A 21,625-nucleotide genomic window follows, 5' to 3' on the forward strand; every position below is an offset into this window, starting at 1 on the left:
GATGATAGGATTGTAGGTCTGAGCAGCTTTAACAAATATCTGAAAGTTTGTTCAGTTAAAAACATCAAGAGTTTAGAAACAAGTTTGGTAATATTAAGCTGTTTTAAATCAATCCATTCATATAATTAACTAGGTAATATTTACTGAACAATGATCATATTGTGTGTTATGGTTTGGATCTGGAATGTCCCCAAAGGCTCATGTGAAGGAGGCTTAGTCTCCACTGCAACAATATCAGAGGTGGGGCATTTGGAATGTGATTGGATCATGAGAACTTCAAACTCATTGGTGGATTAATTCATTCTTGGATTAATAATTTGAGGAGTTTTGAGGAGACAGTGAAAACTGTAGGAGATGGGGCCTGTTTATAGGAAGTATGTCACTGGGGGCATGCCTTGGAAGAATCTGTATTGTCCTCTGGTCCTTCTTCTGTGTCTTTCTTCTTCCTGATTGCCATGAAGGGAGATTCTTTGCTCCACAATGCCCTCTCCACCATGATGCTCTGCCTCAACCAGGTCCATTGCAATGGAACCAGCCGAGTGTGGGCTGAACTTCTTATTGAGCCAGAATAAATCTCTAAGCTGTTTATGTTGGGCATTTTGGCCATACTGATGAAAAGCTGACTTACACAGTATGTCTAGAATTTACTTCTTTATTTCCAGTTATGTTAGATAATAAATTTGCCTCTTGTTTTGACTAATGATTATTCCTGAGTTCTTGCCTTGAAACAGGATTATTATATTGTGTTAAAGAGAAGAGGCCATTTTAGTTCTTGGAATTGCATGCATAGTCTCTTGTTCTTTGGGTTTTGCTGAGAGAAAGGTGTTTACAATCATGTCGCCTTATTATTCTAACACATTTATTTATTTGTGTGTACAATAAGTATCAGAAGACTTGAAATGGCCAGTGACCTATATAAGTGAGGGAAACCTTTTTAAAAACATATATTTTAGTTAAAACTGCAAGCATTACATTGCATTACAAGAACTAACCCCATCATTACTGTTTGGGAGTCTGAATGAAATTATGGGACAAATACGGCAAACGTAATTTAACTTAAATTAATAATATTAACAGTCATAGTAATAAAATGATTAAGATTTATATAGCTATTTAGTTCACAGATGAGTTCATGTATATTACTTTCTTTGATCCTCATAACCTTTGAAGTATCTGCTATTAATTACCCCAACTTTGTTGATGAGAAAATTGAAGCTAATAATTTGAAATACATGCCTGAGTTCTCAAAGCCAGAAAGAAATTTCATGTTAAAAAAACTGTACACTTGAAGATAATTGGGTATTAATCACAGGCTTGAGGTTATGGCCCTTCCATTAGCTCATCTTCGCTTCATGTTAATCACCTAGAATTAACTGTTTAAAGGTTACAACTGTCATTTGTACTATTCAAGTACTTTTGACCCTTTGTCTACTGAACACATGGTATGATTTTACTTCATGACCCCTGTTAGGTTGAGTGGAACCACACGATCAGTTCTGGGCGAACAATTAAGAGAAAAAAAAAAAAAAAAAGCAAAACAAGACAAAAACAAAAACAAATGATGAGTCACTTCTGGGACAGAGAGATGGGATAGAAAGCAAAAATTTTCCAAGTGAACTATTAGAGGTAACAGAGAGAGGTGTCACTCTCACTTCCACACCTTGATTCCTGGGACCATGTTTTCTGCTGATGGGGGATGCAAACTATATAATGGACTCTGATGCAAAGTATGTACTCTGAGACAGAACCCCATTATTTCAGTATGTTTTCTACCAAATGGCACTGTAACAGTCTTAGGTAAGCCATTCCATATTTCAGTTAAGCCAGTTATTTCCAAGTTACTAATATTTCATAAGAAGAGTTTATTCATGCACACGAGTCCACAATGACTTGCTTTGTTGTAAACTATATCTTTATCAGATGTAATACTAAGGAAACCCATGATTGTGAATAAGACATTCTGTGAATCTACTGATAGTGGTGTTGACAGGAAAGGTAAATTCATATCCAGCATACACACATTTCAATGAAGAGGAATCTCTACCCAGTTCATGTGCACAGAGGATTAGTGTAATTGGTCTGACACCAGATGGCTGGCTTGCCCCACATACACCAGGAATATTACTATATGAGTGCTCATTGTTGTTCTGTGCTATCGGTAGATTAGGTGCACAACAGGAGCACTAGTCAGGTCAACTTTGGTGAAAGAATATCATGTCATTGAGCCAATGTCTAGACTCTATTCCTGCCATCACAACCACTTAGTTCATGGATCCAGTAAACAATGGATTTGATGGGTAAAGAGAAAGACTATCATCCCAGAGTGCATGTTATGGTTTGAATATGAGGTGTCCCCCAAAAGCTCACGTGTGAGGCAATGCAAGAATGTTTAGAGGACAAATGATTGGGTTATTAGAGCCTTAACCCAATCCGTGAAATAATCCCCTGATGGGATTAACTGAGTGGTTACTGAAGGCAGGTAGAGATGGCTGGAGGAGGTGGGTCATTGGGGGCATGCCTTTGGGGAACATATTTTGTACAAGGTGAGAGGAGTCTCCCTTTCTGCTTCCTGATCATCATGTGAGCCCCTTCCATCCACCACACTCTGCCACCATGATGTTCTGCCTCACCTTAAGCCCTGAGGAATGGAGCCAGCCTTCTGTGGACTAAATCAACTTTTCCTCCTCTAAAATTGCTCTTATTAGTTCTTTTAGTCACAGAAGCAAAAAAACTGACTAAAACAGTGCATAATTCTGCCTACATACGTGATCATTAAGAGTCACCTCTGCAGTATTTGTCCTACAGTGGGTGTTTCACATTCATAAATATCTTAGTCTGTGATCATTATGAAAAATTCATCCATATACTTCTTTCAGTTCCCTTTTCATCAATTACCCAACACTATTCCTTCCAAGTGCTTGACCATCCAACCCAACCATATGTAACTTCTCATGAATTAATCCAGATCTGTATTTTTGACCATTTCTCTCCAGATGCTATGAATTAGATTTGGAAATGTCTCCTGCAACCAGAAGTTTGAGAAGTTATACTCCACTTATGTATGTGTCAAAAATAAATTCTACTGTCATGTATAGCTAATTAGAACAAATTTTTAAGAAAGTAAGAAGTATCTTCCAATAAGCTTATTTTTTGAAAGCATTATACCCAGCACAGAAAGATTCAGAGGTGGGTCCTTCAGGCATTGATGAGAGTTGTAATCTCTTGGTGGATTGATCATTTGAATTAACGATTGGTTAGTAACTGTAGGCAGGTGGAGTATGACTGGAGAAGTAGGTCACTGGAAGTGTGCCCTAGAGGACTGTCTTGTTTGTCCCTGACTTCTTTCTTTCACTCTCTGCTTTCTGGCTACCATGAGCTGAGCAGCTTTACTCCACCATGCCCTTCCTCCATGATGTTCTGCCTCACGTCTGTTTGGGGTCAGCTGAGAATGGACTGAACTACTGCAACTATGAGCCCCACATAAACTTTTCCTCTTCCAGGTTGTTTTTTGTCAGGCATTTTGTTAACAGTGATGAAGCTGACTAATACATAGGGTGTATAACAAATGTCATGCTGAAAATTTGGGGCACTGGGAGGATTTTTCCTTCATCAATGTCCTTCAGGTCTACCCTAGATTGTGATTGTATTGCTGTAGCTGCTTACTTTCAGAGGGTACTAGCATATGGTGAATAATGATTAGAATTAGAGTCCAGGAAACTTATACCTGCATTTGAAGTTTTGGACCTTACCTGTTTTTAAACTTCAGTTTATGAACAAGAATTCTTCCACTAATCCAGTGATAATCCTACTTAATGTGAAGCTAAGACTGCAGGAGTTATGCATATTAGAGTTGGAGTTGTACCAATTATGAATAGATTTGGGGTTTTCTTCCTTTAGGGTTCCGTGGACTGCAGTACCCAGATGCTTGAGGTTTAACCATACTACATGTACAGGGAGTGGCAGGGCACTGGGAGGTATGTGTAGAAAGGTTAGACTGCCAAAGGGGTGAATTTTAAGTAGGTACGTTTTTTCTCTTCTCCTCCTCCCCTTCCTCCTTCTCCTATTCATCCGTCTTATCTGTCTAGCATCAATATGCCCTTACTGTTTACGGAATTCTCTGCCTTTGGAATGTTCATGATACCTGGCCAAGTGGGCCAAGCCTACAAAACCTCCAGGCTTTTAAAACTAGGATTATCAACACAGAGAAATAAAACTGTGGGGACATTTTTTTTTTTTTTTTTTTTAAATGGCAGTAATAATGCAGCAGTTCTCAGAAATAGTGCAGTCCTGTAGTCAGAGACAGCACAGACTCCGGAGACATCAGGGTCAGTGGTAGTATGTGAAGTGGTATGGTATTTTGTGTAAGACAGTGGTGGCAACAGTGTCTTTCAGGAGTGGTTCTGTGCATGGTTTTGGCTGTGATCCAAGCTGTGTGGCCTTGGTTTGTTCTGCCTATTTTCTGAGCCTGTTCTCTATGCTCCCTGGGCAATTCTGGTGAGTCACAGTATCATTAAGAATTTCCTGGTTCAGAGATTGCAATTAGGAAACGTTGAATTTTCCTCACTAACCACAATGAATTTAGAGAAGGACAGTTAAAGTCTTATATTCCTTGTGGACTTTAGCAGAGAGACTTTTCTAGTGAGTACATCTGAGTAGGCATATCATGATTTCTATTCTAAAAATGTTATTGTTTTCTAAGGAATGTAAAACACTGTACATGAAAAAAATACAATCTATACAGTGGAATAAAATTAAAGGAGACATTTGGAACAGACTGTCATTTGGAAAGCTCGAAAGAGATGAGACTATAGCTATTCCTGAAAGATGAGCAGGGGATAGCATTTTGGGTACAGGAATCATAAACTCAGAAAGCTTACCTGTCAGTGACTAATCTGACTGAAATCAGTGGAAGGTATATTTGATTGGTTAAGAGGGGATTATTGAGGCTAACATCAGAAACAAAAATCAGACATAAAAATATTCCCTATTTCCATTTTTCTATAAATACAAAATGCTTACATATATCTTTGATTTACTTAAAAATTTAAACAGGGCCTACAGAGAAAAAGACTTCAGGCTTAGGGGAATAAAATAAAATCTGAAGGTCATACCAATTTGCTTTCAATTTCCATGATTTCTTGGAATTTTAAAAACTAATAAGCAGTGAACAAGTATCTAAATAATTACTGCTTTGCACTGGCAGCGCAAAGACTGAAGATAATTTCTGTCTAGTTCTGCTAGTTGTCCTTGGCACTAATATTCTTGCTCATTAACTTCAGGAAGACTTCCAGGAGTAAAGATACATTGGAAAGCGGCTGAAAATAGCTTTTAAATCTCAACTTCCTTGGTTTGACAGTGAAATAACCACAAAGTCCTGTTACTGGGTCAAAAATCAATGACAAAAACAGGGGAAGTTTTCACGTCTTCTATTTTTGCACCAGCCTTAGTAAAGATGGACTCAAAAATCACACCAAGAAAGGCAACCATTAAGGGCAGGAAATACAGTATTGGTTTTTGTTTCTCGGCGGGCTGGGTCGGCTGCCTTCCAGCCCGCTGAGGATCCCGCGAAGCCGACGGTTCCCTCCGAGGCTTCTTCCCAGACCCGGTCACCTTAGAAACCTTTCCTCAGTGGTCCCTGAGCTGCGTCAGCGCCCGCCGCTACTCTCGAGTCCCCCTTCTCCAGCGGGCAGCGGTCCTTCCCCCACCCGCTTGCCGGGTTCCGGGCGCCCCACTCCCGCGCCTCCAGCCGGCCCCAGGCCAGGTGGGGATGCGCCCCAGGCCGCGGCGGCCCTTCCCGGCTCGGCGCTTGTCCCGGCAGTTCCGCGTCTGCGCAGCGGGCGAGGGGCTGGAGCGGGGCCGGTCGGGGAGGTGCAGGATGCGCGGGAGCCAATGGGCACGCTCGGGGGAGCCGGGCAGGCGGCGGCGGCCCGTCGGGCGCGCACTCTCGGGATGGAGGGCGAGCACCGGGCATCTCAGGCGTGCTCCTCGCAACTCCCGTCCGGGGGCGCGGGTGGGGAGAGCCCGGGGGGCGGCGCCCCCTTCGCAGGCAGCAGCGGATCCTCCACCTTGCTGCAGGCCGACGTGCTCGATTTGGACGAGGACGAGGACGACCTGGAGGTGTTCAGTAAGGTGAGGGCGCGGCGGCGGCGGCGCGTCCCGGGAAAGTTCCAAAGCAACTCTGGGAGTTGCCACCGTTGATCCGGCGGCCGCCTGGAGCGCGCCTGCCCTCTCCGGTCAGAGGCTTGGAGCTGGAGGCGGGGAGGTCTCCCTACGCCGCTGGACCCCGGCGGCAGCTGTCCCGGCACTCTGGGCTGTGCCCTGGCGGGGTTCCGAACCGTTGCCGCTCCCTGCTCCGCACTTTGACCTTCCACTGGGCAGGGCCTTGGCTTCACGGAGTCTGAACAAAGTTGTGATCCGCCCCCCGCCTTTTATCTTTCTCTGCCACTGACATCTCCTCCAGTGTCTGAACCTCGGAGGCGGGTGGCCTGAAACTGGCCCTGCTCCTGCCAGCTGCTTTTCGGGCGCGGCCAGCTCTGAACTCGGGGAGGGAGATCACTTGAGTTTAGGGACATTATTTGTGATTCATTGTTGATGGTTGTGGATTTGAGAGTTGAGTGACACCCAAACCGAGTCTCGAATCCAGTGGGAATAGGTGCGAGGAAATCCCCTCAACGGGAGAAAACGGTCGTGTGTCTAACAGGAAGCTCCTCCGCTGCGGAGCTAAGAATATTTCAGAGTCAGCTACTGCCATCCAACCCACAGCCAGGAGCTTTCGTTTTTCCATTCCTCTTCCCTCTGGAAGAAATTTAGGACTAAAGGGTTTTTCTAATTTGTAATGTAATTGGAGGAAATTCTTGTGGGGGTCAGTAGTAGACTTTTGGTGCGTGTAGACTAGTACTTGATATTTCTTAAAGGTTTTGGAAAAGAAAAGAACTTTCTTTTAGAGCGATTGAAAGCCATTCTGGTTTCTCAAGTTGCTGCCAGTAGAAGGCTTGAGTTCAGATCAGAACCTTGTATTAATTACTAGGAAGCAATAGTTACATGTTACCATGAGATGTTCGTTAAAGCACCCAACCTACTTAACCATTGTCTTTATTCTGGGAGAGTAAACAGTAGTTAGAAAGTGAACCAGCATACTCTGACTCCAAAGAGGAATTTGCAAAATTCAGTTTTTTCTTGGTGTTAAATGGTGTGCTAGGCCCAGTTATATTCTAGATATTCAGACACAGAATCACAGTTTTGTGCTCTTTTCTTTTTGAATTGCAAGACAATGGAATTGTTTAGTTGTAAAAGGTTAATATTGTCTTTTTATTCAATTCAATCCCCAGTACAAAAATAAATAAATAAAATAAGGTATCCCTATAAACTGCATGAGCTTCAGGTCTGTGCACCTGGATCTGCTGTTTGTTAGAGTTGTGTATCTGCATTAAGTGCTTAGAGAGCGTTAAGAACCAAGCACTTCTGGAGAAACTGGCCACGTAGATTGAAGTGAAGGTATAAGATTGGTTAAAGTATAAACGAATCTATACTTGGAAAAATTTGAAATTAGCCACTGTGTTACATTTCATAAAGTTAAAAAAATTAACCATTAATTATAATTAGGCAAGCAAATTTAAGAAAGTCTCCATTTGGCTTACTCTTTCAACTACCCCTGTTAGCCTACTTCACTGCAGAGATCTACTATTATCTAACCTACCCTAGGATAGTATCTCCTAATTACTTATGAAGCAGGCTATCATTGCCCTTTAATATGTTAAGATTGGCTACAGTCACATCTGTAGTCTCCCAATTCCCTTAGATTGTTTGTGAATATAGCTCAGTGGTAGAGCACTTGCCTAGCATGTGTGAGGCCCTGGGTTTGATCCCTAGCATAGGATGTGGCAGGTTAGGTTTGGAAAAGGAATAGATTAGGAGGCTTAATTCCAGTCCCCAGCAAAGCTTTAAAGTGAACTATTTAGTGTTTTTAATAAATACATTGAAAAGAAAGAGGTGCTTAATAGAGGCTAACATGTTTTATAAGGGTAATGTAAAATTTAAGATTATTCTAGTAAATTAGAAATATAACAGACTATTTGAGCAGAGTTTTGAAAATAATTCATATTTTCATAGAAAAAGATACATTTGAAAGAATGATAGGTTATCATTATTGGGACATTCAGTTTTCCCATTACTTTAACAGTTCTAGAAGTTCAAGGGCATGGTGCTGGCATCAGCCCAGCTCTAAAGACCTCATGGGCGAGGGCATCGCAGTGGCAAGAGTGCACATGAGAGGAAACCATCCCATAGCCAGACAGGAAACCAGATTGGCTATGGAATGGCCAGGTTTGCTCTTTAATAACAGCCCTCTTGCAAGAACTAACTCATTGTGCCATGAGAACTCTTAATCCTTTCAGAGGTTAGTACCCCAGTGTCCTAAGAACCTCCCACTGGAGCCACCATGTAATGATCTACCACCTACCACTGTGGACATGTGAACCCTTGGAGGGCAATCTCACACCATATCTGACCATAGCAATCCAAACCATAGTGTCGGAGGGACATAACTATGCTCTTCAAAAATTCTGTCATGTTTTCAGAAGAAGATATGAGAAATCTACAGATTAATTTTTCACATTTGATTTCTCAGTGTTTCATTTTTATGATATATGTTTATCAGTCATCACTCTGATAAAAATCAGAATTCTCTCCAATGAGAAAATTTAAGTGAAGTTTTAATGCCTTCTTATAGAATTGTGGCCAGACTGAAGGAACAAGTAAGGGATATTGAGGCACTTAGCATTTTTTAGTAACAAAAAACCGTTAGCCCTAAAGGGACAAAGAATGCAAATAGTGTTGCTTGAACTCAGCGGGAGCTGGAGCTACAGAGAAGAGGCCCTTCTGCAGGAACTGTACTTACAGAGGGATATGGCTCCTGCCAGCAGTGTGGCATTGAAACCTTGAGTGAATAGGCAGCATGTTCTCAGAGCTTTTCTCCTCCTTCCCTCTCTCCCCCTGTCTGTGCCCTGCACTGATTGAGCTGCTAAGGATACATCTTCCTCAGGGATCAGACTCCTGGATGAGGGGGCTGAGGTGAAAACAAAGCATAACTAGCTTAGGACATGATACCAAAGGGTGAAGACTAGCTTTGGGTAAAGAAGACCACACTGGTATCTCCCATTCCACATGCTTTTCTGAAATGTAACCTCCTTCCCTCCTATACTGCAGTAGTGCAACCACATCAATGTTTATAACAGCTCAGTTCACAATAGCTAGATTGTGGAACCAACCTAGATGCCCTTCAACAGATGAATGGATAAAGAAACTGTAGTATATATACACAATGGAATATTATTCAGCCACAAAGAAGAATAATATTATGGCATTTGCAAATAAATGGATGGAATTGGAGATTATCATGCTATGTGAAGTAAGCCAATCCCAAAAAACCAAAGCCCAAATGTTTTCCCTGATATATAGTGGGGGTGGGAGGGTGGGGGTGAGAGAAGAATGGAGGAACTTTAGATTATGTAGAAGAAAATGAGATGGAGGGGGGTATGAAAAATGTTGGAATGAGGCAGACATAATTACCCTATGTATGTGTATGAGTACACGAATGGTATGAATTTACATTGTGCACAACCATAGAAACGAAATAATGTACCCCATTTGTGTACAATGAATCAAAATACAGTCTGTAAAAAATAAAAAAGTAAATAATTTTAAAAAAGACATACATAGATTAGAGTTAAATTCTGGCTAATCTTCAGTGATTCTGTTAGAAACATGTATGAAATATCTGCTGTTTGGGGGGCAATTTAGAACTTGGCTAAAATGTAAGAGATTCATGATCCTGTTAGGTAGTTGGATTTATGTGCAACATTTATATCCCATTCAATTGCTACTGAAAATGAATAGAAGCAGAAAAAAGAATGTATCCTGGTTGTGTATTTGACAAGGTCTGAAAGCATCCAAAATCTGTGTTTGAAAAAGCTTTTTCACATATTGAATAAAATTGACTTACCAAAAAAAAAAAAAAAAGAGGAGGTAGGATCTCCTTGAACCTCGGGTGGGATGGAGGGCCTTTGAGAGGTTAGGGAGTGGGCTTTAACTGTTTCTATTTATAAGGATTGTTGGAAATGATGCTGTGCAACCTCCAAGCCTAGATCCTTAAAGAAAATGTAGAATCCACTTTGTTCAATAGGACACTGCATTCTGAAGCTGCCATAGGAGAAATGCAACCAAAGGCCTTCATGCTGTGAAATTACTTTGAGATCATCTGTAAATGCTCCACCAGCAGCTCCATTCAAAGTCCCAGGCCTTATCTGTCATTAAGTTGAAGTCTGGAAGATGTCTATGATTTCAGTCCCCAGCATCTAGGTACCTCAGCCATCAAATCTTCACAGTGTAGGCCTCACATATGGTGGAGAAAAACCAAGCCGTTTCTGCTGTGTGCTATCAGAATTCCCAACTCAGAAAACCAGGAACTGTAATAAAATATAAAACACTGAAGTTGTTCTCTACCACTAAGTTTTGGGATGGTTTGCAGCATAGCAATAGTAACTATATAGCAATAGCTAGTAGTCTGTATGACTTAACCAGCCTCCCAAATCTTTTGATCAGTAAGAATAGTGGGTTGAGGGGAAGACTGAAATTTAATTGGGATAAATGTTAACTTCTGAAGAAATCAGTTAGTTGTTATAAATAAAAATACAACAAAGTTATAAGCTTAGTGGTTAGCAGAGATTCTGTAGCTACATTGTCAATATTTGAAATCCTGGTTCTATTGCTTGGTAACTTTGTTTTTTGGGCAAGTTATTCCATATGAATGCCTCATATTTTTCATTTGTAAAATGAGAATAAACAGTAAATATGAGGATTGAATGACTTACAAGATGTGTTCCCCTTTTCCTGAAATTTACATCTTGATTCTGGCTCAGTGGCTTTTATCATTTTGATTAAAACAAAACAGGCCTGAGCTAAGACCATTTATATTACACCTCCTGTGGAAATTCCACTCACTGGGATCATAGCTCTCTTAATATTAAGTACTCTTATGTTCCTTCCTATGTGAAATAGAGAAAAGATAAAAAATCCTCATGTTTTCTCTCTGAATTAGCATATGTAATCAATGATAAAATTAAAACATATGGAAATTCAGAATAAGTTTGAGGAGACGCTTCATAGGATCATATTATGTTTAAATATTCCTTGTGGTTTTTAGTACATGAAAAATGAAGATGTACAAATACATGATATTGAATCTAAACAAATGCTACTATTTTCAAGGTCACATGGTATAATAATTGTATTGTAATCTGACCTGTCCATGCTACTTCTAAAGATCCATTGGACCCTCTTTTTTAAAGGGAGTTGATAGTCTGTGTCAGAAATAGCAAAGAAAGAACTCATCTGGAGATGCCAGTGCTTTGTTATTGATTCTTTGGAACACTGTGTTCAGATGGAACCTGAGATGTTATCTGGGTGTATCTCGAATCCATTAGCATTGCCCTCCATTGCCAAAAGAAGGAGTAACACTTTTATTACACATTTCCTATCCATGAAGAAAAATACAGGGATTTATGTGATGGTATGTTTTGGTACCATGGCCTGGGAAGAAGTCAGGGGAAGAACCAAAGTGGTTCAGCTTGGAAAAGACTTGTATTAATTATTTTAACAACTCTTTATGAAGAATCATTGTAATTGAGGTGGACTTTAAATGTTTGTAGTTTTTGAAGGGCCAAAGGGGAAAACTAGGACCACCGGGTCAAAATTTTTTTTTCTTTTTTCTGAGTGCTGGGGATGGAACCTGTGGTCTTGTGCATGCTAGGCAGGAACTCTACCACTGACCTGAACTGGGTAAAAAGTATATGGAGACATTTCAAGTCAATTTTAAGAGAAGTTTTCTAATTGAAATTTCCAAAATGAAGAAGATTACCTTGTACAGTCATGAATTATGTCACTAAAAATGTATTAAAAAGCTGAATGACTAATTGTCCCAGAGGAGAAGATGATGTGACAGTTGAACTGTCCTTTTCCATAATTAAGAGGTAGTTACAATGGAATTTCAACTTACTAAATTTAACTGTAAGAGCAGTGGAAAATCTTAATTAGATGACCCTACTTATCCTTTCAACTTAATTCCCAAACTGAACTTATTCCACCATTTCCCAATTCTTAATATTTCCCATCCCAATCCTGTTGTCTTTTCCTTTTAATTTTCTGCTAATGATGTCATAATTCCTTAAGTGTCAAGGATGAAATGCTTAATGTTTCACTCACTCACTCTCCATGTCTGCCCACATATCTGAATGTTCCATCAGTTTTACCTTCTTGATATCTCTGGAATTGGTGCCGCCTTTATATGCTATAGCTGTAGTCAGAGCACATAGATGGTCACCTCTGAGCACCATTCGTATCGCCTCATGGACTTCAGTCTCCTGATCTCCTGCCTCTGGTCTATCCCATGTGCTCTTAGATCTCTGCTTAGATTCCTCTTCAAAGCTCTTGGTGATCAGACGCCACCCTGGCTCTTCTGTCTTCTCCCTCACTACTCTTTTTCCCTCTTCTAGAGCCTCACTGCTTAGTGTCCCATGACTCTATGATGTTACTACTTAGGAGCTGGTTAGAATGCAGTGTCAGAACCCACTCCAGACACAGTAAATCAGAGCAGGATTCCCTGGTGGGCGGTTTATTTTCACCTTACAATTTGCCAAGTGCTGGTCCAGAAGTTCTGATCTGGTGTGGTTTGTTTGCCACTGCATGAGTTTACTCCGTATTTGTCTATGTTTGTAATTATTGCTGGGTCAACAAAGCAAAGTCTTTTCTGTTATTTATGGCCCAGTATAAAACTACCTCTTCCCTGAAAACCTTCTTTCCTCCACAGACAGAATTAATTTCTTTCTATTCTGTGCTCTCCACAATAATGTTTTGAATATCATAATACATTTTGCCTTTTAAGTCAATATTTATTTTTCTTTAGTAAAACCATGATTGTCTAGTTCCAACAGACTAAACTCCTTGAAGGTAGGAAAGTGGGGACATTACATAATTATGGGATATTTAGATTGCATATTTATTATGTATTTACATTATTGAATGACACGGCCTCTGGCTTTTTTTTTTAGATTTATAGACCTAATTGTTATGGTAATTTGTCAATGATCTCAGAAAATGCAGTTTGTATTGTATATGTCTTTCCTATCAGGATACTATACTGAACAGAATTAAATTCTTAAGTGGTGAGTATGTTATTGCTAGATGGTGCAGAGCTATTTGGAGCCTCTACTCTGAAGAAGATCTCCTGCTTATATATATGAGAAGAAACAAACACAAATCATGTAAAGCCCAGGAAAATCATTCAGGAATATTTTTTACTTAGAACAATAAATTACTTTAAGCTAACAGCATCTGACTCAGGACCAAGCCATGGAAACCAACTTTGGCAGGAAAGGAGTGAATTGGTATTAGGCAGCTCATGGACTAGATCAAAAGGCTGGAAATGGAGGTGCAGAAAGGAACAGGGAACCTATAGGAAAGGCAACTACAGTGCTTTCTTGTAGAAACAACAGTGTTTTATTTGTTTTTTATATTTGTTAGGGGCCATGGAGGAAATTATTATGAATATTTTGGAATGATGTCAAAAGACTCCAGATTTAAATTTAATATACTCTATATGTAATATTTTATCCTATGAGCTTTAAAAATTGAGTTTCATATTTATACATAACCTTGAGGGTCCAAGCACAACTCTAATAGCCTTCTATAGTTTTATAAACAGCTAGTAAAAGAAACACATTTGATAGTTAATGAAGTTACAGTGTTAAAATCAATTTCATTCCTGTGCTTATTTATTTGTATTCCACACTTTCCAAAGAAGATATAAAACTAAAAGTTAAATATTCACAGTTAACCATCTTAAGTATATATTTTTAAGGTTTTTCTTATAGATAAGTGAAGAATTATGTGATTAAAAAGTTTTATTTATTTTTAAATAGAATGTTTGATTAACTCTGGGTTTATTTATATATTCTATATATAATATATATATATATATAATCAATCATACTTCAGAACAGTTACCTATAGCATTGACAAAGAGGGCAGTAAATATCACTAGCAAATATTGACATAAAAAATCATAAAACCCACTTAGAAGATGAAGCCAGTTCTTTTAAAACTTAAAACAGATAATTTTATTATAATTATTATTTTACTTGAGAAGTGTTTTTTATGGCATGTTTTCTGTTTATTTCTTTTTGAAGACAGCTTTGTGGAGGTATATTTTATATAACTTAAAATCCACCTATTTGGGTGAATGATTTAAGTAAGTAATCAAGTTATATGGTCATCATTGTAAGCCTGTTTTAAAACATTCTCATCTCCCTAGTAAGATCCATCATTGCCCTTTACAGTTAATCACTGTTTTCTACCCCACCATAGATACCCATTATTCTACTCTTTTCCACCCATCTGCATAGATTTTCTTCCTCACATCATTTCATATAAATAGAATTATTCAATATGTGACCTTTATGTCTGCTTTCTTTTGGTTAGCATTACATTTTTGAGGTTCATTTTTATTGTAATTTTTATTATAATTTTTAATTTTTTTATATAAGAAGGAAGAATTCTTATTTTTTTTAAATTGCTATATTGGGGATTGAACCCAGGGCCTTGCACATGCAAGGCAGTTACTCTGCCACTGAACTATGTCCCTAGCCCAAGAGTTCTTGTTTAAAAATGAGAAGTAGCTTTGTTAAAAATGAAATATGAAGGATAACAAGCCTGTTTAGAGTCAAATGAAAACCTTACTATGTGTGACATACATGTTAAATTATTGTCATATGAATTTTGAAAATTGGAAGAAAAAAATCCTGAATTTGTTCTATTCTACTATATCTGAGAAATCTTTTTAATTTGTTTAAACATTGAATAGTATCTTCATCAGCTTCGACTAAATTATCCAGCAGTATAACACCTGAAGATCTGGTGGCTTACCTTCAATAAAGATTGACTTCTTGGTTGTATGCCTTTTAGAACCATAATTCTGTTTGGACTTTAAGTCTGTTCCCCTTAGTCATCTACATTTCAGGAGCCAGACTAAGCAGTGACCCCTAACTAGTTCACCATTTCTATGGCAGAGGGAAAAGAATGCACTTGCTGGTGGAAACAGGCAGTGGCTCTCACATCTCCTACCGGATGCATGCATTCTCTAGAGCAAGTCACTGGCCAAACCTATTGGAGTCGGGGACTATTTTCATTCCCTTGGGAAGCACTGAAAATTGCCTGGCAATTAGCCAGCAGGTGTAATTCTCTCAAAAGAAGAACAATCTTGCTACCTCCAGCAATGGTTTTGAGACAAAGTTATAGGCAAATGGCTTGTTAGAGCTTTTTGAATAAAGAAAAGCACATTTTTAATAGAGTGTTAAACATAAAAAAGGAAATTTTCCATTAGGTAAGAGATTATCCAAGCGTAATTGGATAAGTGGAATTGTGTTAGTTATGATTAATAACCTCTAATAGGCTAATGCTCATAAATAGTCTGAATAAGACCATACAGATGCTGAGCAAGTTCTGGCTGGGCATGAAAGAAATATCTTCTTTTGGATGTTCAGGTGCAACATTCATCATGGAGTTCTTCCCTCACTCCTTGAAATACCTACCAGATAAAGACATGAATACTTGAAATTCTGACACAGTAAGTGTGACAATTAAGCTTTGTTGGTTATTCCCTCATCAAAGCCCATGTTGGAGCCCTGGGTCTTTTTTTCTTTCCTTGAGCATTTCAGTCCTTTTCTGCCATAGGGCTTGCTGGACTTGGACTGGGTTTCTCTTCCCTCAGTGTTTTACATAGCTGGCTGTTTCTCACATTACCTCCTTAAAGCCGCCCTGAATGGAGCTACCAACAGCATTCTTCCTGCTCCCAGTCTTAACCCTTTGCCCCAGTAAGGGCTCTCTGGAACTTACCCCCTTGTGTATCAACACTTAATCTCTAGTCTTACATTTTTATCTGGAATTATCTTGTTTATTGAGGTGTTGACTTGTTTACTGTCTATACCTTCTTTTTGTCAGTTTTTCATCCCTGTGAGTGTAATACCTGACATGAACAACTTAGAAGAGGAAAAGTTCATTTTGGCTCACAGTTTCTGAGATCTCAGTTCATGGTCAGCTGACTCCATCACTCTGGGCCTGAGATGAGGCAAAGCATCATGGCAGAAGGGCTTGGTGGAGGAAAGCTGCTCACCTCATGGTAGCTAGGAAGCAGAGAGAAAGCTGGAGGAGCCAGGGATCAAAATATATAATCCCTAAGGCACACCCTAGTGACCCACTTCCTCCAGCCATGCCTCATCTGCCTATAGTTTCTACTCAGTAATCCATTCAAATTCTTAACCCATTAAGAAAATTAATCCACTGATAAAGTTCTCTCTCATAATCTAATCCTCTCACCTCCTGCATTAACACAGAAGCTTTGGGAGACACCTCATATAAAAACTGTAACTCTTCTTCCCTCCCAACTCAAAGTATAAGCTTCACAAAAACAGGACCTCTGCCATACTTGGCTACTGTTTTGTCCCCTGCCCAGGGCCTTTGACATGACTGATCTTCAGGGAACATTTGCTAAAGGAAGCAAAATTACTATTTCAGGTGCTTTGTATGTGTGTTTATGAGTGGTGGTGATGGTCTAGTTGTAACTCTATAAATTAAAAGATTCGTGATTTTGTAAAAAATTATTAGCATCCCTAAATCACAAGTTTATTTAACTGTAAAATATGGATGATACAATCATACTTACTTTCATTGGGTTGTTCAAAGATTAAATAAAATAATGTACATGTTTACTGTTGCTAAGGCACAATTGCTTAGGGAACTGAGTATTCACGTATATGTTGAGTAAGATCAATGGTTTTGATTTAGGTAAGCTCCCACTTTGAATTTGTAGTGAGATCTTCAGAGGAACACAAAAATATATTTGTTTCTATCTTTGTATTTGTTTAAGTCAAATCAAGGGCTTGTATTTGTTTAAGTCAAATCAAGGGCTTGTATTTGTTTAAGTCAAGACATTGTGGTACTATATTGGTAGTCTCAATGGAGCTATATATATATTACAGCTTCTTAGATACATACAGAAAATATACAAAAGCCTTTCAGGTAGTCAGAGAAGACTCCATTGGGATAAAATTTAGGAGAACTCTTACTTTTTATTGAAGTAATTAGAGTGTGTTTTTCCATTTTTGAGAGTAACACCAAAATTCTGGTAATTGCTTCTTAAATGTATGTATGTAATTCCTTCTTGAATGAGTCATTGCCTGTATTTTCTGCTTGTCAATTTAGAATTACTAGGGTATAAGAGTATTTGATGCATCTGTTTTAATCACCAACTGGTTTTTTAGATATATATGTAAAATGTATAAGTACATATTAAGACTCTTCAGGAATTCCTAGTACATTTGTTACTGGAGATAGATATCAACGCAGTTCAACCTTTTCCTGGGGAATGTCTATAAAAGCCACCTTTTGGTTGAAGGGACTACTTTTAGTTTAATGCAGGCCAGGATCAGTTTTAGCCACATCTATTAAGTGCACAGATGACTGACTTTGCCCCTTAGGAACTTTTTCTAGGCACACTCCTGAGTCGAGTCTGTTGTGTTGTCTGTCTACAGCACACACCTTCAAGCTCTTCAGCAGTTCTGGTTAGAATATTTTTCCTGGCTTATTCTGCTCCATTCTGTCATTTCTGAATCCACTGTTGGCTGATTTTACATTTCCTGTGTGTATCCAGTACCCCAGGCTTGCTTTAAGGAAGGTTCTACCTTTTCCTTGGTAGACTCAACATTTATGGCTTTAAGGATCTTTGACTGGCAGCAGTGTGACCAACTGCTGAGGCACATGTGTGAGTACATCAGTGTGTTTGTGTACATACTTAGTGAGGGACTCTCACTTTCAGCCCTAAGGTTTTAGTTGTTCTTTATCTTTGCTTATATGTGTAGTAATCTTTATTGAAGTGAATAAAAACATTGATTTCTGAATATGTGTGTATGTGTGTGTACACTTGTGCATGTGTGTCTAAGTATAAAAAAGAAGAAAGAAAGAAAGAAGGAAAGAAAGAAAGAAAGAAAGAAAGAAAGAAAGAAAGAAAGAAAGAAAGAAAGAAAGAAAGAAAGAAAGACAGAACCTTAACAGAAATGCAAAGGCTAAAAGTTTGGAATTTACCTTCTGCCAACTTGCCAAGCATTAAACGACTTATATTTCTAAGTTCCATAAGAAAACTGGGCAAAGAAAATTAATGAATACTTTTTAGTAGTCAAGATCGTATCTTTGCTGGTGTGGTGGTGCACACCTATGACCCTAGCTGCTTGGGAGCCTCAGGCAGGAGGATTGCAAGTTCAAGGCCAGCCTAGGCAACTTAGGGAGACTTTGTCCCAAAATAAAAAAATAAAAAGCACTGAGTCTGTAACTCAGTGGTAGAGTATCCCTGGAGTCAATCCCCAGTATTGAAAAAAAAAAATTATTATTATCCTACTTAAAAATACCCTTTTTAAGCTTTCAAAATAATTCTTATTATGGACTATTCTGATGGTACATATAAAAGCATATAAATATCTGTATACATATTTTATAGTTATTTATATAGTATCTGTAGTATAAAGCAAGGGCAAACAACCTGTGGACCAAATGTGGTTGGACTCATTTGTAAACATTTTAAACATTTTCTTAGCACATAGCCACACCCATTCTTTTCTATTTTATATTAGGTACCAGGGATTTCACTCAGGGGCAATTTACCTGAGCTATGTCCCTAGCCCCTTTTCTAAAATCTTTTATTTTGAGACAGCGTCTTAGTAAGTTGCTCAAGGTCTTTCTGTGTACCCATTTGTGTACAATGAATCAAAATGCAGTCTGTAAAAATAAAAAAATAAAAAACATTCAAATATTTTAACATCTCTGTACAACCTCCCCCAAATGATTCTATTTAGTTAAACAACAACAAACAAACAAACAAACAAAAAAACCCCAGTAGTCTGAATTCCTTATTTGTCATTGATTTGTAATTGTATGTATCTTGAAGCAGTATATACAATATATCTTTTAAAAGATTTGTGTACTTTTGTATTTTGCATGTTTCAGAACTTTTAAAAATGATACTCTCCTGTGTGAAATCTTTTTTATGATTTACTATTCTTTTCTTTTCTCCTAATGCTTACTTTATGAGATTAATCCCTCTTGTTGCATGAGATTGTAGTTAATTTTCATTGTAGTGTAGTACACATACCCTTGTATGCATATACCACAATTTATATATCCATTTTTCTGTTTCTAGAATTTTTTTCTAGTTGCCAACAGTGCTTCCTTGAATGTACTTGTACTTCCTCAGATTTTGTATGCTACATAGATATATATGAATCATAGACATTGATTTACTTGTTTTAGATTACTATTTAATTTCATCAGAAACTGAAGCATAAATTCAGTGATGACTCCCAGGGATCAGTATATTTTGATGTAAGTTTGAAGGCCAAATCCTGGTTTTTTCACTTATTAGCAGTTAGAATTTGAAAAAGTAATTTAACCTATTTCTTCATCTGAAAACAAGGGGTCAAAAAGTTCTTGCCAACAGTATTTCTATCTGGTTAAGAAGGGAGAATAATGCTAAGTGTGGAAGTACCCACCGATAATCCAAGGTACTCAGGAGGCTGAGATAGGAGGATCTCAATGTTGAGGTGAGCCTTTGCAATTTAATGAGATCCTGTCTCAAAATAAAAACTAAAAAAAATAAAAAGGGCTGGAGATGTATCTCATTGATAGAGTGCCCTGGTTTCAATATCCAGTATCAAGGGACAGGGAGTGAAGTATAAAGGAAAGAAAAATGGGGGAAATATATTCCCTGGGATTGTGGTATGGTTTACATAATTCACATAAAGTTTTTAAGCAGGCATTGTGCACATCACTTTCATTATTCATTATTGTGCTCATTTTAATCTTCCTTAATCCAAGGCAAAGTATGACCTTTCTAAGGGGTTGAAAGTGTGAATCTGAACCTCAGAAAAGAAAAGTGACTTGGAGGGCTGGGGAGATAGCTCAGTTGGTAGAGTGCTTGCCTTGCCAGCATAAGGCCCTGGGTTAAATACCCACCACTGCAAAAAAAAAAAAAGTGACTTGGCCAAGTTCACACAACTGGTACATAATCTAAACTTAGATTAAAGTTAGCTCTTTCTCTCTTTCTCTTTTTTTTTTTTTTAATATACCATGCTTTACTTTGCTTTCTCTTGCTATAATAGAACACCTGAGAATGGCCAATTTATAGAGAAGAGATTTATTTTGGCTCATGGTTCTGGAGGCTGTAAAGTCCAACATTGACCACATCTGGTGAAGACTTCTTGCTACTTTAACTCAGTGGAGTGGGGCAGGACAAGTGGGCATGTTTAAAGAAAGGATGTGGGGAGCTGACCTGCTTTACAGCAACCCACTGTGGAGAAAAGTAACCAAGTCCTGTGGTTATTACACAAATCCTTTCATGTGGGCAATGCCTCCATGACCTAATCAACTTTTAAAGAACCCACTTCCATTCAATATTATTACACTGGCATGATAGTGGGGACAAAGCATAATCAAATCATAGTATGCCAGTTTTTATTTTATTTAATTGATTTTTTTTGTCAGAAGGAAAAATGATGTGCAAAATATTTTTGGTCAGGTATAGTTCTGTAGTGCATGAAACCAAAGAAAGCACAAGTATATTAAGTTAGTTAGCACTGTTAGAATGTTGAAGAAATAAGAAACTGAAGAATGGATAAAGAAACTGTGGTATGTGCATGCAAGGGTGTATATGCTACATGGCAATGGAAATTATGTCAAACAAGATTAGAGTGTTGTATCCCCTTTATAGAACATGACAGGCTGGCTTTTCCCCCAATCACATTTTCAGCAGTGTTCCACAGAAGGTCTTTCTCATTTATTATTATTATTATAAGCAGGCAGATTGGAAGGATTTGTAAACCAAAACACAGCTGGTAGGTCTAAATTTAGGCCTATCAAGATGAGTGTCCCTCTTCACAACATGGTTTCTCAAACTCCTTCCACTTTAAGTTGCTGTTTTACCAGATGTCTCTTGGTGTGCATGTTTCTTGTGCATCAGCAATTTTATTTGCATGGCCTTTTCATGCCAGTATTCTGATTTATCACACTTCTCACATTGATTTTTTTTCCCCCTTCTACTTGTAAAAAGAAAATAGCTGTTTGTGCACAGATGGTGGATGCAATTTAGTATTATCAGAGTAATTCATGTTATATTTATGAGATGTTCCTGAGTAACATTTTAGTGAGGGATGTTAAGGAAGAACATCTCTTGTAGAGGTCATATCTCACCTTTTAACCTGACTCTTTTGATGTTTATCTCCTGAGTGTTCAGATATTGACTAAATGTCATTTATCTTAAATTTCAGCTGTATCTTATTTATTTCAGTTGTAAAACTTTGGAAACATCTAATAGCATAAAACATGGGTGGCAAAAACCCTGTTTTAGAAATAGCTATAGTTGATTATTAGTCTGTAAAAATAAATGAATGAATAGAGCAAAGATGATATGTTTTAGGTGTGGTATCTCTCTTCCTTTCTACCCTTACCTCCATCTTCAGGTTTTGATTATGTA

At 38.3% G+C, this 21,625-nt stretch overlaps 1 protein-coding gene across 2 annotated transcripts in view; it reads left to right on the forward strand.

Annotated features, from left to right (window-relative positions):
* Nucleotides 1-5,891: 5,891 nt before the first annotated feature.
* Nucleotides 5,892-21,625, forward strand: part of SNX7 (sorting nexin 7) — an 87,759-nt gene continuing 72,025 nt past the window's right edge. The window contains exon 1 of one of the 2 annotated variants that reach the window (XM_079117703.1): nt 5,892-6,129. In XM_079117703.1, coding sequence (XP_078973829.1) covers nt 5,950-6,129 — 180 coding nt within the window. In that variant the 5' untranslated portion in view covers nt 5,892-5,949. The remainder of the gene's footprint in view (nt 6,130-21,625) is intronic. The other variant, XM_079117702.1, reaches the window with a different exon arrangement.

The sequence above is a fragment of the Sciurus vulgaris genome (assembly GCF_902686455.1).
Source record: "Sciurus vulgaris genome assembly, chromosome: 1".
Classification (NCBI taxonomy): Eukaryota; Metazoa; Chordata; class Mammalia; order Rodentia; family Sciuridae; genus Sciurus; species Sciurus vulgaris.